This window comes from Nansenia antarctica (assembly GCF_963989245.1).
Source record: "Nansenia antarctica genome assembly, chromosome: 14".
Lineage (NCBI taxonomy): Eukaryota > Metazoa > Chordata > Actinopteri > Argentiniformes > Microstomatidae > Nansenia > Nansenia antarctica.
In genome coordinates, this window is record NC_137684.1 from 31,750,287 (window position 1) to 31,770,327 (window position 20,041).

General features: G+C 45.9%; 2 protein-coding genes across 2 annotated transcripts; both read left to right on the forward strand.

Moving 5' to 3' along the window:
• Window positions 1-377: 377 nt before the first annotated feature.
• LOC308170077 (hyaluronidase-5-like) lies at window positions 378-5,525 on the forward strand (the record flags this gene model as incomplete). The annotated part of the gene is made up of 4 exons (XM_080544809.1): window positions 378-1,373; window positions 1,517-1,606; window positions 2,078-2,441; window positions 5,521-5,525. 4 exons carry the CDS (start codon window positions 378-380, stop codon window positions 5,523-5,525), a joined length of 1,455 nt encoding a protein of 484 aa, XP_080400935.1.
• Window positions 5,526-7,810: 2,285 nt separating this feature from the next.
• Window positions 7,811-18,263, forward strand: gpr37a (G protein-coupled receptor 37a; the record flags this gene model as incomplete). Its single annotated transcript, XM_080544810.1, has 2 exons — window positions 7,811-8,737; window positions 17,421-18,263. The coding sequence occupies 2 exons, from the start codon at window positions 7,811-7,813 to the stop codon at window positions 18,261-18,263; spliced, it is 1,770 nt and encodes a 589-aa protein (XP_080400936.1).
• Window positions 18,264-20,041: the final 1,778 nt, after the last annotated feature.

The window sequence follows — 20,041 nt, forward strand, 5'->3', positions numbered from 1 at the left end:
CATCTGTGCGGCGGAGTGATACATATAGTTAAAAGTCCCAGTGCTGTAATACTGTATATAAGCACTCATGGAATGCCTCTTGTCCAATCAAATTACTTGGTGGGAACTAACTGTTGTATAATGTGCATTATAATGTCACAATAATGTGCTATGTTTACATTCAACATGATATCAAACAAAAGTGTGCTACTTTCAAATTGAGAATCCTGTCTGGTGGAGGCATTAAATCCCACCCCAGCAAATAAAGTTACCGACACACGTAAGACTTTGCTATGATCATTTGGATTTAAAGTGCTTTGCCAAATGAACTATTGAAAAAACTATCGCTTTGATTGAGTATGTTTTATTTTGCCATCTTCAAGGTACAAGGCTTCAACATGACTCCAGGCAGAGTCACCCTCTGTGGACGGCACCTCCTAGGCTTCAACATGACTCCAGGCAGAGTCGCCCTCTGTGGACGGCACCTCCTCGGCTTTCTCCTTCTCCTGACTCTCCTGGACACCAACAGGGCAGCGCTGCCCAGAACTGACCCGACCATAGATCCTGACTACCCCTTCCTCTTCATCTGGAACGCTCCCACGGAGAGCTGTGAGACCAGACACGGCCTGGGTCTGGACCTCTCCTCCTTCCAGTTCGTCAGCAGCACGTTGAGGACCGACACCAACCAGAGCATCTCCATATTCTACACCGACCGCTTCGGCATCTTCCCGTACGTGGACGAGGACACTGGAGAGATGTACGAGGACGGCCTCCCGCAGCTGGTCGATCTGGTTGAGCACCGCGAGGAGGCCGAGGACGATATCGAGTTCTACATCCCCGGAGACCGACCGGGTCTGGCCATCCTGGACTTCGAGGAGTGGAGACCCCAGTGGAACCGCAACTGGGGCAGCAAGGACATCTACCGACAGATCTCGATCGAGACGATCAAAAACAAGACCCAAGGATTATCCGACGACGAGGCTGAAGACAGAGCTAAAGTTGTGTTTGAGCGCGGCGCCAAGCGGTACTTCCTCCGATCCGTTAGGCTGGGGAGGAGGCTGAGGCCCAATAGGCTTTGGGGGTTCTACCTGTACCCAGACTGCTACAACTACGACTACAACCAGGATATGACACGTTACACCGGGACCTGTCCTGAGATCGAGCAGGAAAGGAACGACGAGTTGCTGTGGCTTTGGGAGGAGTCCACCGCCCTCTTCCCATCGATCTATCTGGAGCTGATACTCAGAGATTCCTACCAAGCCCGTCTGTACGTCAGACACCGCATCCAGGAAGCTATGAGGGTGTCCGCGCTCCCCAACCATAACCACTCCATCCCCGTCTACGCCTTCATTCGCCCGGTCTACAAAGATAGTGTGGATGACTACATGTCCGAGGTCAGTTGATGACCATAACACTTAACTGTCATAAATCCCATCTACATAATTGTCATTCAAATTCTGACAACACTGTGTGAAATTAAGTATAGTGTTTTGGTTTAATGTTTGGTTTAAATGCCGATTATTTGTGCTTTCTGCAGTATGACCTGGTGAACACCATTGGAGAGGCAGCGGCCCTTGGGGCTTCTGGGGTCATCTCCTGGGGGGACATGGCTGTGGCTGAGACAGAGGTATGACCACTTCCTGTTCCTGTGTTTGTGCTTCATCCATCAATTCACAATTGAGACTGAAACTTGTGATTTTTCAAAACGACATGTAGGCTAACTGAATTCTAGGCAATTATTTCTCCAAAGCATAACATCCAAAACACACACAATCAAACTCAAACACAAAGGAGCCTAAAAAACTGAAATTCTGTCGCTGAAACGTTTCCTGTTTCTAGGCTATTCTCTTCATTCATCAATTCACAGTTGAGACCCGTCATTTAAAAAAAATAAAAAATAAAAATATTTCAACAATTATTTCTCCAAAGCAGAACATCCAAAACATTCTCAATCAAACTCAAACACAAAGGCCCAGGCAGGAAGTCCTCCCACATAAGCCCTTTCTTCTTCTTCTTCTCTTCTGTTCTTTCTTTCATTTACAATCCAGCCAGACAGACACAACCAAAGCCCCTGTCTCTCTCTCATCCCTTCCAACAGGACTCCTGCTTCGCTGCCAGACAGCACCTGGACAACGTCATGAACCCGTACATCCTGAACGTTTCCATGGCAACGCGGCTGTGCAGCGAGGCCCTGTGTCAGCAGAAGGGCCGTTGTGTGAGGAAGCGCTGGGACAGAGATGACTACCTGCACCTGGACCCGGACCGCTACCAGATCCACAGGTACCGGAGCGGTGAGCTGGCGGTGAAGGGGACGCTGTCACAGGAGGACGTGTTCTGGTTCGCCCAGAGATTCGACTGTCTGTGCTTCTCTGAGGAGCCCTGCCAGTTCCCCGTTATCCTGAACACCTTCCGCACCTACGACCCAAGGGGACACTCGCCTGCTTCTCTCACTGGGAGCAGTGGTGTGTTCTGTTTGTTGTGCGCAGTTGTAAATATATTATCCTTATTGAACTGAACTGCACGGCTCGGTCAGGTTTATCCAGGGACTCCCGGGACTTTCTAGTTTGGAAGAGATATAATGAATTCACTGTTTACTGTAATTGTGCTCTGTGCTTGAATCAGACATTTATTTGAAATGGTTTCAAATATTAAAAAAGAAAACATGAGGTGTACTTGATTTAGCACGCCTTGCTTTCGGCATTTTTGAAACTATTCCTTTGTTCTTTACAAGTACAACACGTTCTTCAGATATTTGTTGGTTGGTTCTGTGATAACATTGCCACGACAGCAGACAGACTAGAAGTCTGAATAAAAGTGAATGATTATACATTATAGCTCTTTTACATTTAGAGTCATACTCCTTTTCCATGGTTGGGAGCTATTACTATCTCAACTACATTTGACATTTTTGGCATTTAGCAGACACCTTATTCCAAAGCGACGTACAATCATCAATCAATACATTTGACTAAGCAAGTGAATCATCAATCCACCAGTCGTAGTAGGAGAAGTAATCTAGCGCAGGCCCGGGGCCATTGGCAGTCTCAGTGAGTTAAATTATTATATAGACAATGGAGAACAGAGAAACAGTACAGGGGGGGCAGTAGAAGTCATAGGGGACACAGTAGAGGTAGATGTCTCAGGAGGAGCAGTTAAGGTGTAACCTGAAGAGATGGAGGTCTTCAGTCTCCGACGGAAGATGGGTATGTATTGAACTCATGAAATGGAAATTCCCCTAATGTTAAAAGGGATTTTATGACTGAAAATCAGTTGATCTGTGTGTACTTTCTCTCATAACTTGATTACCAATCCAGTTGATTACCATTGAATGTTCAGTAGTTACTACTTGTATAGGGGGGATACACACCCGTGGACTATTATTACCTTAGTGGCACAAATTAACACTAACACTCTAGATCGACTAAATTGAACTAAAATGGTGGACACCGACTACATAACTGAGGGGGGAAGACAGGTATTCAAATATGGAACAATTACAACATTTTATACAGATAACATACACAAATGTACATATAACATTGATATCTCTATCTAATGGTACCAGTAGCCCGGGTTGTAGCACGCGTGGATGATGTCTTCTGAATATCCCAACTCAGGACTGGAACGGGCACGTCAGAATCACACGATGGATGGGGTGGAGATGGCTAGCATCGTTAGCTAGCCGCATCTCACGGTCTTAGTTCGTCATTTACTTCCCAAAAATCCGCACAAACAGTAACCTTTAACTTCGGTCACTGCAAGCTTATTATTTATATTATGATATCATACTAACTTAGGTGTCAAATGTCTCTCAGCTACTCACGAGTCCCGAAAGGTAACTTTCCTCTCCGTTGCAAAACCACCAACTACTCGCGCCGTTGAGAACAGAAACATTCCTCTCGTGAACATTCTAGGGTGCGTTCGCTAAAGCCTGTACAATTACCCAGTAACACAAAAACGGCAACATCTCACAGCAGAACTGACAGCACTCAAACGAGTGGCATTAATATGGAAAATAACAAACTTGGGAACCTGAAGGGGTGGGAGTGGCGTGAACTAGTAATAATAATAAACATAAATGACTCCTATTTTAACTAATTCCAGTTCTTACTCTGGGCCTTCAGAACACGACTACTTTACATACTCTGTAGAACACAGAAATACAGAAACATCGACTGGTATGCAGTACGCACTATTCAACACTAGGTGGCGGTAGTAATCTATTTCCACACAGTTTTCTAAAAAGTTACTCAACGGACTGAATTTACTGAATTTACTAAGCTTCTGTGGAAATGTGGAAATTCTGATGTTACACAACATAATATGGATGAATATAAACTAATGTTCTGATGCAAAAGCAGCAGCAGTACATGTGAACTGTTTTCATACAGTGATGACAATGAAATCTCATAACCTCAAAATCTCTTGACCCAGGCACTGGTCATCTCCCGCCTGGATTACTGCAATGTACTCCTGGCTGGGATCCCCGCTTCAGCCATTAGACCTCTGCAGCTCATCCAGAATGCTGCTGCCTGGCTGGTATTCAACCTCCCCAAATACTCGCATGTCACCCCTCTCCTTCGCACCCTGCACTGGCTCCCGATAGCAGCTCGCATCAGATTCAAGACCCTGGTGCTTGCATACCAGGCTGCTAAAGGGACAGCCCCTGCCTACCTGAAGGAAATGGTAACCCCCCAAACCCCTGCCCGCTCACTCCGCTCCTCCACCTCGGCTGGCCGACTGGCCCCACCACCTCTACACAGCAGTCGGGCTGCCCGATCACGTCTCTTCACAACACTGGCTCCCCGCTGGTGGAATGAGCTCCCCACGGCTGTCAGAACGGCAGAGTCACTACCCATCTTCCGTCGTAGACTGAAGACCCATCTCTTCAGGTTACATCTTAACTGCTCCTCCTGAGACATCTTCTGACCCTCACCACTACGTCTCCTAAAGACACCCGCTTTCCCCTCTACTGTGTCCCTAAGAACTTCTATTGCCCCCCTTGTACTGTTTCTCAGTTTCTCCAGTAATAATAATAATAATAAAAATAAAAAAAGTTTTAGTAGAAGGCGATAATAGGGAGAAGGTTTTTCCTTCTATCAGTGGCCCGGGCCCGAGCTAGAGTACTCTTCCTGCAACGAATGGTGGACTGCTGATTCACATGCTTAGTATTCAAATGTATTGATTGTAAGTCGCTTTGGAATAAGGCGTCTGCTAAATGCCAAAAATGTAAATGTAAATGTCATAACATAATTAAACAACAACAACATAATAGTCACTTTATAAAACAGTGCTCCTCACACATCATATGTTGTTTTACAACCTTACTGTAACGCATCTTATAAAAGGTTATTGGCATTGAGACTGACTGATCTGTGATCAGGGTTGCCAGATGGGCTTTTTGGTGGAATTAGCGGTTTTTAGACTGTGGTTAGGCTGGAAATTGTCAATCCCATCTGGCAACCCTGACTGTACCGAAAGTTGGTTGCTCCATCAGCCAAAATAGGAGACCTGATGTGTGTTGGTTGTCCCCCGTGCCAGACTGAAGACCCAGGGTGTGTTGGTTGACCCCCGTGCCAGACTGAAGACCCAGGGTGATGCAGCATTCCACACCGTGGCCCCCAGGCTCTGGAATGCTCTGCCCTTGGATCTTAGATCAGCGGGCTCGGTCGAAGCTTTTAAAAAACAGCTCAAGACTGTCCTGTATAGACAGGCTTCTGGCTAACCCCAAAAGAAGCCTGTCTGTCTGTGTCTTGTTATTATTTGTTGTACACTTGTTATTTGTTTCCTGTTTTTATTTTCACTTCTTTACCTATTTCTTTTAACCTGCTATGACTTTTGCTCTTTAATTATGTTTTTAGATATGTAAAGCACTTTGTGACCGCTGGTCTGAGATAGGTGCTATAGAAATAAACTTTACTTACTTACTTACTTATGTTCACTGCGATGGAGGTCAGAACTGCAGAATGCACTGGACTGGCGAAGGTGGTGGCAGCACAACCTAATGACCTTATAACCTATATATATATATATATATATATAACTTACCTATCTATAACCTAATGACCTTATAACCTATATTTTGTATTATAATTAGGGGATGATCTTACAGGAGAACTCCCCCAGCAGCCAGTTCTTGGTCAGCTCGTGGAAGATCACCAGCGGCAGACAGAAGAAGATGACCACAAAGTCTAGTATTTTATTATCATCAATCACCCAGACTTACAATCACCCAGACTTACATGCAGTAATAATAATATTATGCACCAACCTGTATGCCACCACAACTCTGCGTCAACATCAGGTTATAGGGACTTAAGGGAGGTAAGTTATAACTTACCTCCCTTAAGTCCCTATAACCTAATGTTGACGCAGAGTTGTGGTGGCATACAGGTTGGTGCATATTATTGCATGTAAGTCTGGGTGATTGATGATAATAATAATAATATATAATAATAATAACTTTTTATTTGTAAAGCGCTTTTCCTGCAAACGTTGCAGCTCATAGTTGCATGTATGTTGTCATAGTATGACTCAATGACAGTCGATAAGTTAGATAAGTTATAAAATGTAGCCCTTGTTGTCACCTGGGGCCTCGTTTATAAAGCTGCAGGATTGACGTGAAAAGGTCGCGTACGTACGAAAGACAGAAAGTTTACGCACAAAAACATTTTGATTTATAGGAAAACCCCTCCAAGTATATCCAGCTACGTCCCATGATTCCATAGTAATGTAATAGTAGATTATTTATTTCCCCCATTTTTTATTGCAGGGGCCGCCAATGACCCATACTTGGTCATGTAAAGTTGCAGTAGTATTTCAACACAGGCTGTTTCACCAGACATGCTCAGTCGTCCCTCTTCTCCACTGAATGCAACACAACAGCACACTGTTCTCTCCCAAGTCCCCAACGGCAAAGCTTTTCTATGCGCGACAATCCAGGCCGTTACCCTGCAGAGTTCCTCTGGGTGGAAGGTGATTGTGATGTAGTTTGACAGATCCGGGTTAGCCGCCAGGGGAGCCCGTCTGTCCCTCATACGGCGACGCGCAGCTCCAGACGGACCCTGGCACCTCCCCGATCACACCCCTCCATCTCGGCCTGACCCGGACCGCACCGAGGCGACTGGACTTTAGAGTGACGGACCCTCTACCTCGCCAAGACGCAGACCCACTTCAGGCTGGGACATTTTGGAGTTGGAGATGCCAGCAGGCCTTAGATGTTGTGGCTGAACAACCTGTTTACAAGCTGCTAACCCACACTCAGACACACTCGGAGAGTAAACAAGGATACTTATTGTGGAGAGGAAAGAAAGAATCGTTGTTTTACTTTTACAGGCAACAAACAGCTCGGTGCTTTTCTATGAACCACTTGAAGTCCACTTTACCCTGGATCATCTGACCACTTTATCTCCCCTGGATCTGACAGCCATGCGGAGTAACATTGTTCTTAGGAAAACGAGTTACAAGCAGGTGAGAGTTATGAGTTGATGTTAACTTGGTCCTGGAGGGTTATAGGGTTTAGTTCATCATACATGGAGAAATCATTTTGGAATACAATTCAACATTGTCGCGGTCATTAGGAGAAGACACAATGCTGTTACTACTCCTGAGGTTACTGTTCTTCTCGCTTTGGAGCGAGAATGTGATTACTCACACACCCGGGGAGGACAGGACTCACATACCCGGGGACAGGACTCACATACCCGGGGATAGAACAAAGACTACTTTCACTCCTATAAATGAGGAATCCGCTGTGACGAACAGGAATGGACACAGAGCCCGGGGTGGTGTCCCGGGGTGGCAGGCAGCCTACACCGGGGTGGTCAGGGACATGGACACCGGGAGATACGGCGGGGTGGTCAGGGACATGGGCGGGGTGGTCAGGGTCAGGGACATGGACACTGGCAGAGCGCCTTCTGGAAGCGCGTCTTCTTGGGACGCGGTTAAGACATGGGTCAATAACATGAACTCGACTGCGTACAGTATGAAGAGGGTTAGGGTGCTGAAGAAAAGAAAAGCGCACCACACGGAGGAGCGCAAATGCGCAGATTCGTCGGATGGAAAAGAACCTGTCAGGTTAACGCAGGATGGAGATCCACTGTGGCGCACGGAGGAGAAGTTGGACACCGACAAGCCCGCCGTCATGGAGACGCACGGTGGTGGACACGGTCGTCTAAAGCCCTCCGCGACCACCAGACACAAGCGAGGGGAACACCGGGAACACCGGGAACACCAACGCACCTCCAGACATAAAACAGGGACGTTAGGCCGTCGGAGAAGGAGGAATGTGATGGAGAGCGACCTCAGTCAACCTCTGTCCATGTGGGAACCCCTACCTAAACCACTGGCCTTGAATCAGTCCACAAACACCCCATTCGATGTGACTAACGACTATGAGCGATTGACCACAGCAGCCCTCCAGGACAGCTGGACACCCCGGATGCCTTTCAACCCTCAAACACGGAGGAAAGGTGTCAAAAACCCCTTCTACCCGGTCACAGCGGAGTCCTATGGAGCGTATGCCATTCTCATCATCTCAGTCATCATTTTCACTGTGGGAATAATTGGGAATATAGCGATTATGTGCATCGTGTGCCACAACTACTACATGAGGAGCATCTCCAACTCCCTGCTGGCCAACCTGGCCCTGTGGGACTTTGTGGTCATCTTCTTCTGTCTGCCGCTGGTGATCTTCCACGAGCTGACCAAGAACTGGCTGCTGGGGGAGTTCTCCTGTAAGATCATCCCCTACATCGAGGTAATGTGCAGACTAATGATGTACAATGATGTTCTTTTCATTACAGGAGAGTTGACAGTTGAGAGTTGACAGTTGACAGTTGGGAGTTGAAGACGCCTGCTCCTGTATGATACCAGGGCTGCAGGGATGTTTAAACCCCCCAGACAGTTGTGTGTCCTGGCTTTTCTTTAAAAAAGAATTAACTCAAAGAGCGGAAGCACCTATAGTCGTTACGTTAATCATTCACGGGGCTGTTTGGATAAGTAACACCAGATGTAGCTAAGAGCTTCTCAACAAAAGGTTGTTTGACTCAGTTGTAAAGAAGCTGATGATGGTGGTTCTGGGAGGTGACTTTACAGACAGGCTAGCCGTGTCATACAGCTGTATAGCTAACAGGCTAGCCGTGTCATACAGCTGTATAGCTAACAGGCTAGCCGTGTCATACAGCTGTATAGCTAACAGGCTAGCCGTGTCATACAGCTGTCTAGGAAAAATAACTCTGTCTCTAGTTCTCAAGTGCACAGCACTTGGTTGCAGTCCGATTCTAGTATCCACTTCCCCTCATGGAGGGCACTAGTGAACCTCCCCAGTCATAGTAGTCACACTAACCCAATGCATGAGGGGACGTGAATGAGTGCCCACTTCTACATCACAGGTAGATAGTTCTACCAGATAAACCAGGTGTGTGACACCAATCACACTGTGACACCAACTGATCACGTCTCTGCCAGGTAAACAGGAAGACCAGCAGTACTGTGGATCTAAAGGGCCTGAGTTGTGCCCCCGTTGCTGGAGTGCTGTTGTTTATGTTTAGTTTAATCAGGTGCCTGGAGAAAACATGATGTGGAGATTAAATAACTCATAGATTGCACAGGACAGTATCTCCAGGGGAGGCTGGTGGTGGTAGACATCAGAGGACAGCCTCATTGAGTGGTGCCAAACACACTTTGAGTGCTTGATATTGTTCCTCATTCCATTCCTGTCCTCCGATTTCTACCTCCACCAACCATCTCCCTCTCTATCTATGCTAACTTATTTCTATCTAACACTTTGCTCCCTAAGCTGTCTATGATGATTAGTAGACAACATTATTGTTGTTTTATCTAAATTACTTTTTGTCTGGCAAATACACACAGCAACAATATCCTGTTTTGGTTCTGTCCCCAAGATAGTGTCTTCATTGTTTGGGGATTGACAGAAATGTGTCCACAGGACAGGGCCTTGATTTAGTCTGTCACCTCAGCCTGTTGTTGTACTGTCACCTCAGCCTGTTGTTGTGATTTAGTATGTCACCTCAGCCTGTTGTTGTGATTTAGTATGTCACCTCAGCCTGTTGTTGTGATTTAGTATGTCACCTCAGCCTGTTGTTGTACTGTAGGTCGTGTGTCTCCGATGCTAAGCTAGGGTTACAGTCCTGCTTTCTCTCTGAGGTAGAGGAATGAACCTGCTTATGATATCATAATTACACAACCAGAGCCACACCCACTGTTCCCTCAGTTTCCAGTGGCTGTTAGCTGTAAGGCCGCTCTGCTGTCAACTATTTATTGTAAATGATACAATGGTAGTGAAGTGAAGTGAAGTGAAACTTTATTTATATAGCACCTTTCGTACACGGATGCAACTCAAAGCGCTTTACAATGATTGAAAACAAGATTACAGAGATGGGGACGGGGGACGGGGGGAGACGAGACAACAGGAAGGGAGGGGAGGAAGGGGTTACTTTGCAAGCTTACACACTAATGATAACTAAACAAGCATACATGTCAATTACTACTAATAACTTGTATAACTTGTATAACATCTACTTTGCCAGCTTACACTGTGGGGAGGGGGGGGGGGGGGGTGGATGGGGTGGGGGGGGGGGAAGTCCCCTTGTATAACATCTACTTTGCTTACACTAAATAAACATACCATAATAATAACTGCCCTGTACAACAATGTTGATTCAGTTTGTATCTAATCTTTGACAGAAGTCCAATCAACAACGGGGGGATGGGGGTGCAACCAGGAATCCTATCCCTTATGTGGACACAGGATACAAATATACCAAGTTTAGTTAGTGGCAACCTACCTGCTAACCGCTAACCTGATACTAACTGTCATGTATGGGATGTTGGATGTAACCTGATACTAACTGTCATGTATGGGATGTTGGATGTAACCTGATACTAACTGTCATGTATGGGATGTTGGATGTAACCTGATACTAACTGTCATGTATGGGATGTTGGATGTAACCTGATACTAACTGTCATGTATGGGATGTTGGATGTTGACCAGTCAACCTACCTGCTAACCGCTAACCTGATACTAACTGTCATGTATGGGATGTAACCTGATACTAACTGTCATGTATGGGATGTAACCTGATACTAACTGTCATGTATGGGATGTAACCTGATACTAACTGTCATGTATGGGATGTAACCTGATACTAACTGTCATGTATGGGATCTAACCTGATACTAACTGTCATGTATGGGATGTAACCTGATACTAACTGTCATGTATGGGATGTAACCTGATACTAACTGTCATGTATGGGATCTAACCTGATACTAACTGTCATGTATGGGATGTAACCTGATACTAACTGTCATGTATGGGATCTAACCTGATACTAACTGTCATGTATGGGATGTTGGATGTAACCTGATACTAACTGTCATGTATGGGATCTAACCTGATACTAACTGTCATGTATGGGATGTAACCTGATACTAACTGTCATGTATGGGATGTAACCTGATACTAACTGTCATGTATGGGATCTAACCTGATACTAACTGTCATGTATGGGATGTAACCTGATACTAACTGTCATGTATGGGATCTAACCTGATACTAACTGTCATGTATGGGATGTTGGATGTAACCTGATACTAACTGTCATGTATGGGATGTTGGATGTAACCTGATACTAACTGTCATGTATGGGATGTTGGATGTAACCTGATACTAACTGTCATGTATGGGATGTTGGATGTAACCTGATACTAACTGTCATGTATGGGATCTAACCTGATACTAACTGTCATGTATGGGATGTTGGATGTTGACCAGTCAGGGACAGACTATAGTAGACTGGTCTGAACGTCTGAACGACCTCTATTCACAGGAGGAACAGAGAGCCTTGCACCACTGTAGTCAACACAGACATGTTGGGAGAGTTTAATGTGGATGTCATCAGGATGCAGACTGTGCTGTGTGAGTGCAGTAAACTGTGATCTTTGATCTGTGATCTGTGATCTGTGATCGCTGCTACAGTGGCGGTTTAATGGGACACTCACAAAGCTTCATTGAACTGTGATGCTTCTCATCTGCTGTTTCAGTGGGACACAGCCAGAGAGCCAAGCCAGACACAGGTGCAGTTGTGTTCCACACCTAGACCCCCCCAGACCCCACACACCTAGACCCCTCCCCCCACCCCCTCTATGGCAACATCAAGTCCACATACTTCACATGTAATTCGCCTCCCATTACGCTCTTAATTCACCAGAACACAGGCTGGGTTAACACCCTGCAACCAACCTGCAGCTGAAATACACAGTATTTTCTCTCAGTTGCTCTACCCCCCCCCCCCCCCCACACACACACACACACACACACACACACACACACACACACACACACACACACACACACACACACACACACACACACACACACACACACACACACACACACACACACACACACACACACACACACACACACACACACACACACACACACACACACACACACACACACACACACACACACACACACACACACACACACACACACACACACACACACACACACACACACACACACACACACACACACACACACACACACACACACACACACACACACACACACACACACACACACACACACACACACACACACACACACACACACACACACACACACACACACACACACACACACACACACACACACACACACACACACACACACACACACACACACACACACACACACACACACACACACACACACACACACACACACACACACACACACACACACACACACACACACACACACACACACACACACACACACACACACACACACACACACACACACACACACACACACACACACACACACACACACACACACACACACACACACACACACACACACACACACACACACACACACACACACACACACACACACACACACACACACACACACACACACACACACACACACACACACACACACACACACACACACACACACACACACACACACACTTCTGACAGTTATGGAAATGAGAATTGTACGATGAATAGGTCAGGGTTGCTGCTTTAACAGGATTTCACAATGTTCTCAGTGCCTGAAGAGAAATGTGGAAATGATGTTCATCTAATTGAAATGTGTTGATCAAGAGAGTGAAGCACACTTAAGAAACATGAAAAATACTTATAAATTAACAATGAAGAGGAAATACTTCTATAGAAGGGTCCAGTTCATCTTTAGTGGCTGTATGTTGTTGTAGTGCTGAAACTGTTGTGAATATTTAGTAAGTGAAGTTAGGATTCAACCTTTACTGCTCAACCCTTGTTTTATATAAGTCTAGACTATGCAGGGTTCTGACTCCTTGAGTTTCAGTATATCAGTTATGGCACAGTCAGTCAGGGTCATAGTCAGGGTCACAGTCAGGGTCATACAGGGGTCAGGGGTCAGGGTCAGTCAGGGTCATACAGTATGTCGGGTGAAGCAGCTGTGTGCAGTGCCAGCATGTGTCTAAGCTGCTTAGTGACAGTCTCAGTCTGGGTTTGGTCCAGTGCCAAACATGACCCATAATATGACCAGACGCCTTTAGCCTGAACTCACAACAGCAGCTCAGACTGAACCCTGTGACCCAGGTGTGACCAGTTTAGACTGGCCCCTCCTTTGACCCAGGTGTGACCAGTTTAGACTGGCCCCTCCTTTGACCCAGGTGTGACCAGTTTAGACTGGCCCCTCCTTTGACCCAGGTGTGACCAGTTTAGACTGGCCCCTCCTTTGACCCAGGTGTGACCAGTTTAGACTGGCCCCTCCTTTGACCCAGGTGTGACCAGTTTAGACTGGCCCCTCCTTTGACCCAGGTGTGACCAGTTTAGACTGGCCCCTCCTTTGACCCAGGTGTGACGAGTTTAGACTGGCCCCTCCTTTGACCCGGGTGTGACCAGTTTAGGTCCCTCAGGAGGTCAGTCAGACTGGTGGGATTAGAACACATGTAAGATTGACTAAGCGATCTGCGTTTGGACTGAACAGTCTTTTTAAATTCACAGTAACGAGTGATGAGTCTTTACCACTCTGTGTTTAATCTGAGCAGCTTAATTTCTTGAAGTAGACGTTCACAGAAGAAGCAACAGCAGAACACGTTTCTCATCCAGATCCTTATCTCGACCTCTAAGGAAAGAGTGATCTTATGAGCAGTCCAGTTACCTAACTCTTGCCTGACAGAAACCAGAATATGAAGAAAAAAATATATAGCGATTGACTGGTGAGCTCACCAGTGATCAGAATGCTTGACTCCGATCATGGATATTGTTTCGGCTGACCACACCGTCTTTTCACAGAAACGTTTTTACACAAATTATAATTATACTGTTATATTATACTGTAACTTTTCTATTATAATTGTCCATACAACTGTATGTCCTCAGTGTTAGCAGGGTGTTTTTATGTAGACGTTCAGACATTCACAGAAGTAGCAACAGCAACACTGAGCTCACCAGTCATCTAACTGACTAAAACACTTTCCAAAAGTTGAAGTAATCCAATTGTTTGTGTACTCTACTATGATGTCAGTTTTTCCGCATCCAACCAGAGATGACAAGATGGGTCACTCCCATCATTCACTTTTCATGTCTTCCAGAAAGTTCTACTCCTCCTTTCGCTAAAACATTAGTCAGACAGACATTTACGTGACGTTACCCAGAATGCATTGAATGATGACGGATGAAAACAAATATTGTCTCTGCACGTGAACAGTTATTAGCATCATTAGCGTATTATGATCCAGCAGCTCACTAGGTTTCTGAAGCAGAATAGCGTATATGCTAGTAGTAGGAGGAGGAGGAGGAGGAGGAGGAGTAGTGTAGTAGTAGTAGTAGCAGTAGTAATAGTAGTAGTAATAGTAGTAGTAGAAGTAGTAGTAGTAGTAGTAGTAGTAGTAGCAGTAGTAGTAGTAGTAGTAGTAGTAGTAGTAGTAGTAGTAGTAGTAGTAGTAGTATATTAGTAGTAGTAGTAGTAGAAGTAGTAGTAGTAGTAGTAGTAGTAGTAGCAGTAGTAGTAGTAGCAGTAGTAGTAGTAGTAGAAGTAGTAGTAGTAGTAGTAGTAGTAGTAGTAGCAGTAGTAGTAGTAGTAGTAGTATATTAGTAGTAGTAGTAGTAGTAGAAGTAGTAGTAGTAGTAGTAGTAGTAGTAGTAGTAGCAGTAGTAGTAGTAGTAGTAGCAGTAGTAGTAGTAGTAGTATATTAGTAGTAGTAGTAGTAGTAGAAGTAGTAGTAGTAGTAGTAGTAGTAGCAGTAGTAGTAGTAGTAGTAGTAGTATATTAGTAGTAGTAGTAGTAGCAGTAGTAGTAGTAGTAGTAGTAGTAGTAGTAGTAGTAGTAGTAGTAGTAGTAGTAGTAGTAGTAGTAGTAGTAGTAGTAGTAGTATAGTAGTAGTCTAGAAGTGTTACTGTCCAGGTTTGGCTGCAGTCTTTGTCTGTGGAGAAGAGGCTCTGTCCAACGTGGGCGTGGTTCATCTTACTGTCATCATTATGATCATCTTATCAGAAATTGCAAGCTATATAAGTGCAGTCCATCAGTGTTTATGGTTACTTAGCTATCTTTGAGGCTTTTAAGAATGTACACCTTTGCGCTAAACCTTTCTTTTCCCATTCCCATTTTTTTTCTCAATACTTCTCGTTCATTAGAACAGCAGTCGTCTGTATTTATTCGTAACTCATCACAATGTTCTAACATTTCTCTCTGGGTAATGAGTGTTTGTGTAAGATGGTAAATGGAAACATCTGTTGGTCATTTACAACATAGAGACTTCAGGTCTTCAGGACGGCAGCACAGACGCCACAGCCTGACATCTTTATTGGTGGCTGTTCTTCCTCTCTCTGAACCCGCTGACATCTAACATACCGAACTGCAATGTGTCTAACATACCGAACTGCAATGTGTCTAACATACCGTACTGCAATTATAAATGTGTTTGCTTGATAGAAGCACACAGCTGTGTTAGGACAAGGATGGTTTATAGTGGATGAATTCTTTGGGATGTACTCAGAGAAAAACATGGCCTATCTCTCAGCCAGACTTTTCAAGGTTATATTACAGTTTTATACATCGTGTTTTGCTGTGGTGGAGTTTTGAATGAGAGAGTTGAATGAGTTCATGGGTTTTGGAGGACGTGGTCATTGATGCATTGTGTGTGAAAGCAGCAATGTAGTAAAGATGAGTCACAGTTTGGTCCACATGGACTTCTGCTTCGCTGACCGGATGAAGAGTTTTGACACTGTGACTTAGCAATCGTAAAAAACAGTAATATGCAGTTTTCTTCTTTTTATTTTTTTATAAGACCAGATTTCTCTCCCTCAGTTCTACAGCTGTGTGTGTGTGTGTGTGAGTGTGTGTGTGTGTGTGTGTGTGTGTGTGTGTGTGTGTGTGTGTGTGAGTGTGTGTGTGTGTGTGTGTGTGTGTGTGTGTGTGTGTGTGTGTGTGTGTGTGTGTGTGTGTGTGTGTGAGTGTGTGTGTGTGTGTGTGTGTGTCTGTGTGTGTGTGTGTGTGTGTGTGTGTGTGTGTGTGAGTGTGTACTGTATGTGTGTGTGTGTGTGTGTGTGTGTGTGTGTGTGTGTGTGTGTGTGTGTCTGTGTGTGTGTGTGTGTGTGTGTGTGTGTCTGTGTGTGTGTGTGTGTGTGTGTGTGTGTGTGTGTGTGTGAGTGTGTGTGTGTGTGTGTGTGTGAGTGTGAGTGTGTGTGTGTGTGTGTGTGTGTGTGTGTGTGTGTGAGTGTGAGTGTGTGTGAGTGTGAGTGTGTGTGTGTGTGTGTGTGTGAGTGTGTGTGAGTGTGTGTGTGAGTGTGTGTGTGTGTGTGTGTGTGAGTGTGAGTGTGTGTGAGTGTGAGTGTGTGTGTGTGTGTGAGTGTGTGTGTGTGTGTGTGTGTGTGTGTGTGTGTGCAAACTTCCAAACATGTCCAGTATGTCAGGTGAAGCAGCTGTGTGCAGTGCCAGTATGTGTCTAAGCTGCTTAGTGACAGTCTCAGTCTGGGTTTGGTCCAGAGAGTGAGGTGCCAAACATGACCCAGAATATGACCAGACGCCATTAGTGTGTTAGTGTGCATACTCCCTCTAGTGCTCTCCACCAGCCCCTCCCTCTAGTGCTCTCCACCAGCCCCTCCCTCTAGTGCTCTCCACCAGCTGAGGAAAACAGAAAACACTAACATTTCACCCTCTCCCTCATCCACCAGGTCAAAGGTCAAAGTAACACCACACAAGGCTTAGATGTAAGCCTGTAACTGTCTTTTCTTTTTCTTTTGGGGAGTAGGGAATTTTCATAATCAGGTATACTGGTGTACTAGAAAACATGTTCACATCCCTAGTCTGCATCAACAGTGGATTGAACTATGAACTATGGATGAACTATGAACTATGAACTATGAACTATGGGTGACCACCTCCCTTCCTCCTCTTGTCCTTCCAGGTCGCGTCCCTGGGAGTCACCACCTTCACCCTGTGCGCTCTGTGCATCGACCGCTTCCGCGCCGCCACCAACGTCCAGATGTACTACGAGATGATCGAGAACTGCGCCTCCACGGCCGCCAAGCTGACCGTCATCTGGATCGGCGCCCTCCTCCTCGCCCTCCCCGAGCTCCTCATCCGCCAGCTGGTCTCCGAGGACGGGGAGCCTCCGGACGTGATCCCCTGCCAGCGCTGCGTGGTCCGCATCTCCACCGAGCTCCCCGACACGCTCTACGTGCTGGGCCTGACCTACGACGGCGCCCGCCTCTGGTGGTACTTCGGCTGCTACTTCTGCCTGCCCACGCTGTTCACCATCGGCTGCTCGCTGATGACCGCCCGCAAGATCCGTCAGGTGGAGCGGTCCAGCGTCCGCGGGAACAACAAGAAGCAGATCCAGCTGGAGAGCCAGATGAACTGCACCGTGGTGGCGCTGGCCATCCTCTACGGCTTCTGCATCGTCCCCGAGAACATCTGCAACATCGTGACCGTCTACATGGCGGCCAGCGTGCCCCAGAGGACCCTGGACATCCTGCACCTGGTCAGCCAGCTGCTGCTGTTCTGTAAGTCGGCGGTGACTCCGGTGTTGCTGTTCTGCCTGTGCCAGCCGTTCAGCCGGGCCTTCCTGGACTGTTGTTGTTGCTGCTGCTGCGAAGAGTGCGGCCCTCCCAGGGCCTCGACCACGGCCACGACTAGCGGCAACGACCACGAGCAGCAGGAGCGCGCCGCCACGGAGCTGGAGCTGTCGCCGTTCAGCACGATCCGCAGGGAGACGCCCTCCTACACCACCATCGGGACGCACTGCTGAGAAGTTGGAAGGTTGACATGTCCTTTGTGGTCACGACCACGAAGTCGAAGTCTGTCAGACTCTAGACCTGACTTTAGAGTTGGGGTCAGTTTCGTTTGAATTCTGATCCGTTTAGCGGTTGAATGGATAATGTGAATAAGGCACATGTTTCAATCCTATGCCCAGTTTAATTCCTTCGTTGGTTTTGAGTTGGAATTAATTTGACCTCAACTCTGGTAACCCAGTAAACAAAGAGTCCAAAAGACGTCCTCAGGGAAGCCGGAAATTAAATGTGGGTTCAGATGACGTCTTTCTAGGACATCCAGATTACGTCTTTAGGACGATCTGTAGTCCATAAGACGTCCTAAAGACGTAATCTGGACGTCCTAGAAAGACGTCATCTGAACCCACATTCCGGCTTCCCTGAGGACGTCTTTTGGACTCTTATTTACTGGTAACGTATAAAAATGAGGCTATGTTTACGGTTTGTTTTAAGGACAGAGTACTGGTCACATGCTACACTGTACGTCCAATCTCTGTTTACAGAAACCATATGAGAAGGAATACATTTGTTACGTGTAGTTCGATTTGAAATGTAGAATATTCATTAACGCACCAGTATTCTTCTAAAATTTGCACTCAGTCTTACTGTCGTTTCTGTGTTCAGTTTGTTTCTTGCTTTATAGTATTTTATGTTGTTTTGTTTCTTTGAAATGTTCAGTCTTTTTCTGCCTCACCAGAGTGTCTGTATGAAATGGAAAGTAATATATGGAAACTGGCTGGTCGTAGTATTGTTGTTTTGCGATGTAAGTATGTAATTATGTTCACTCTGTATCTGATAGCAGAAAACTGTGCGATACTCTCCAGTAAGTCTGTACCGTTACTGGAGTTCTGTTTTTTAGCTAAGAATTGTCACTTTAATAATAAAAATAAGAAAACTCAAGTCAACTAAATATTACTTTGACCCCCAAAATATTGAGAGAGTGTCTCTCTAAAAGTGATGAATGTCTCCACATGTGTACATTCTGCTGTTTGTGACATACAGACTTTCATAGCAGATAAGAAGGAAGGATTGGATGTGTCATAATAACCCAGAACCAAAGCCACACTGGGGAGCAGATAGGGTTATGGAGGGTTAGATAGATAAGATAGGGTTAGATAGATAAGATAGGGTTATGGATAGGGTTAGATAGATAAGATAGGGTTATGATGTATATGATGTATCTGACCCTTCCTATCACATTCCTGGGTCATGGAGGGCTCTTAGCTCTTAAGCTGCGTACACACTACAAGATATTCACCCCAAATTCCTTAGAAGTAGTTAGTTCGTTTTGGACAAATCAGGGAGAACATCTGGTTGATGTGAAAGTGTCTCTGAATGCGTCTGACAGCCTCAGCTGTTGTACAGTGAGGTTGTGTGTGAAAGCTTGCGTGTCATCATGAGTGCGAGAGGCTAATCTGACCAGAGGAATTCCTGTTTGAGTCGTGTGGAGGCAGCAGCTGTCGAGGAGGGCTGGTCATCTGGCCACTGTGACATCATCACCAACCACTCCCCACAGTGAACACAGCAGCCATTGTTTCCACACGCGTTCCCATGGCAACATCAGGAATCCGCTCCCTGACTGGCTTGGGGACGTCAGGGTCAGCCGATTGGCTGAGGAGTCAGATCAGATAGAAGGCAGGATGGAGGGAAGGGATAGGGTTAGGACTTACTGGTACTATAACTATAACTAACTAACTCCTCCTGCCCAGCGGTCTGCATGGTGCTACGGTGCCTTTGGGTTGTTTTCTAATAAAAT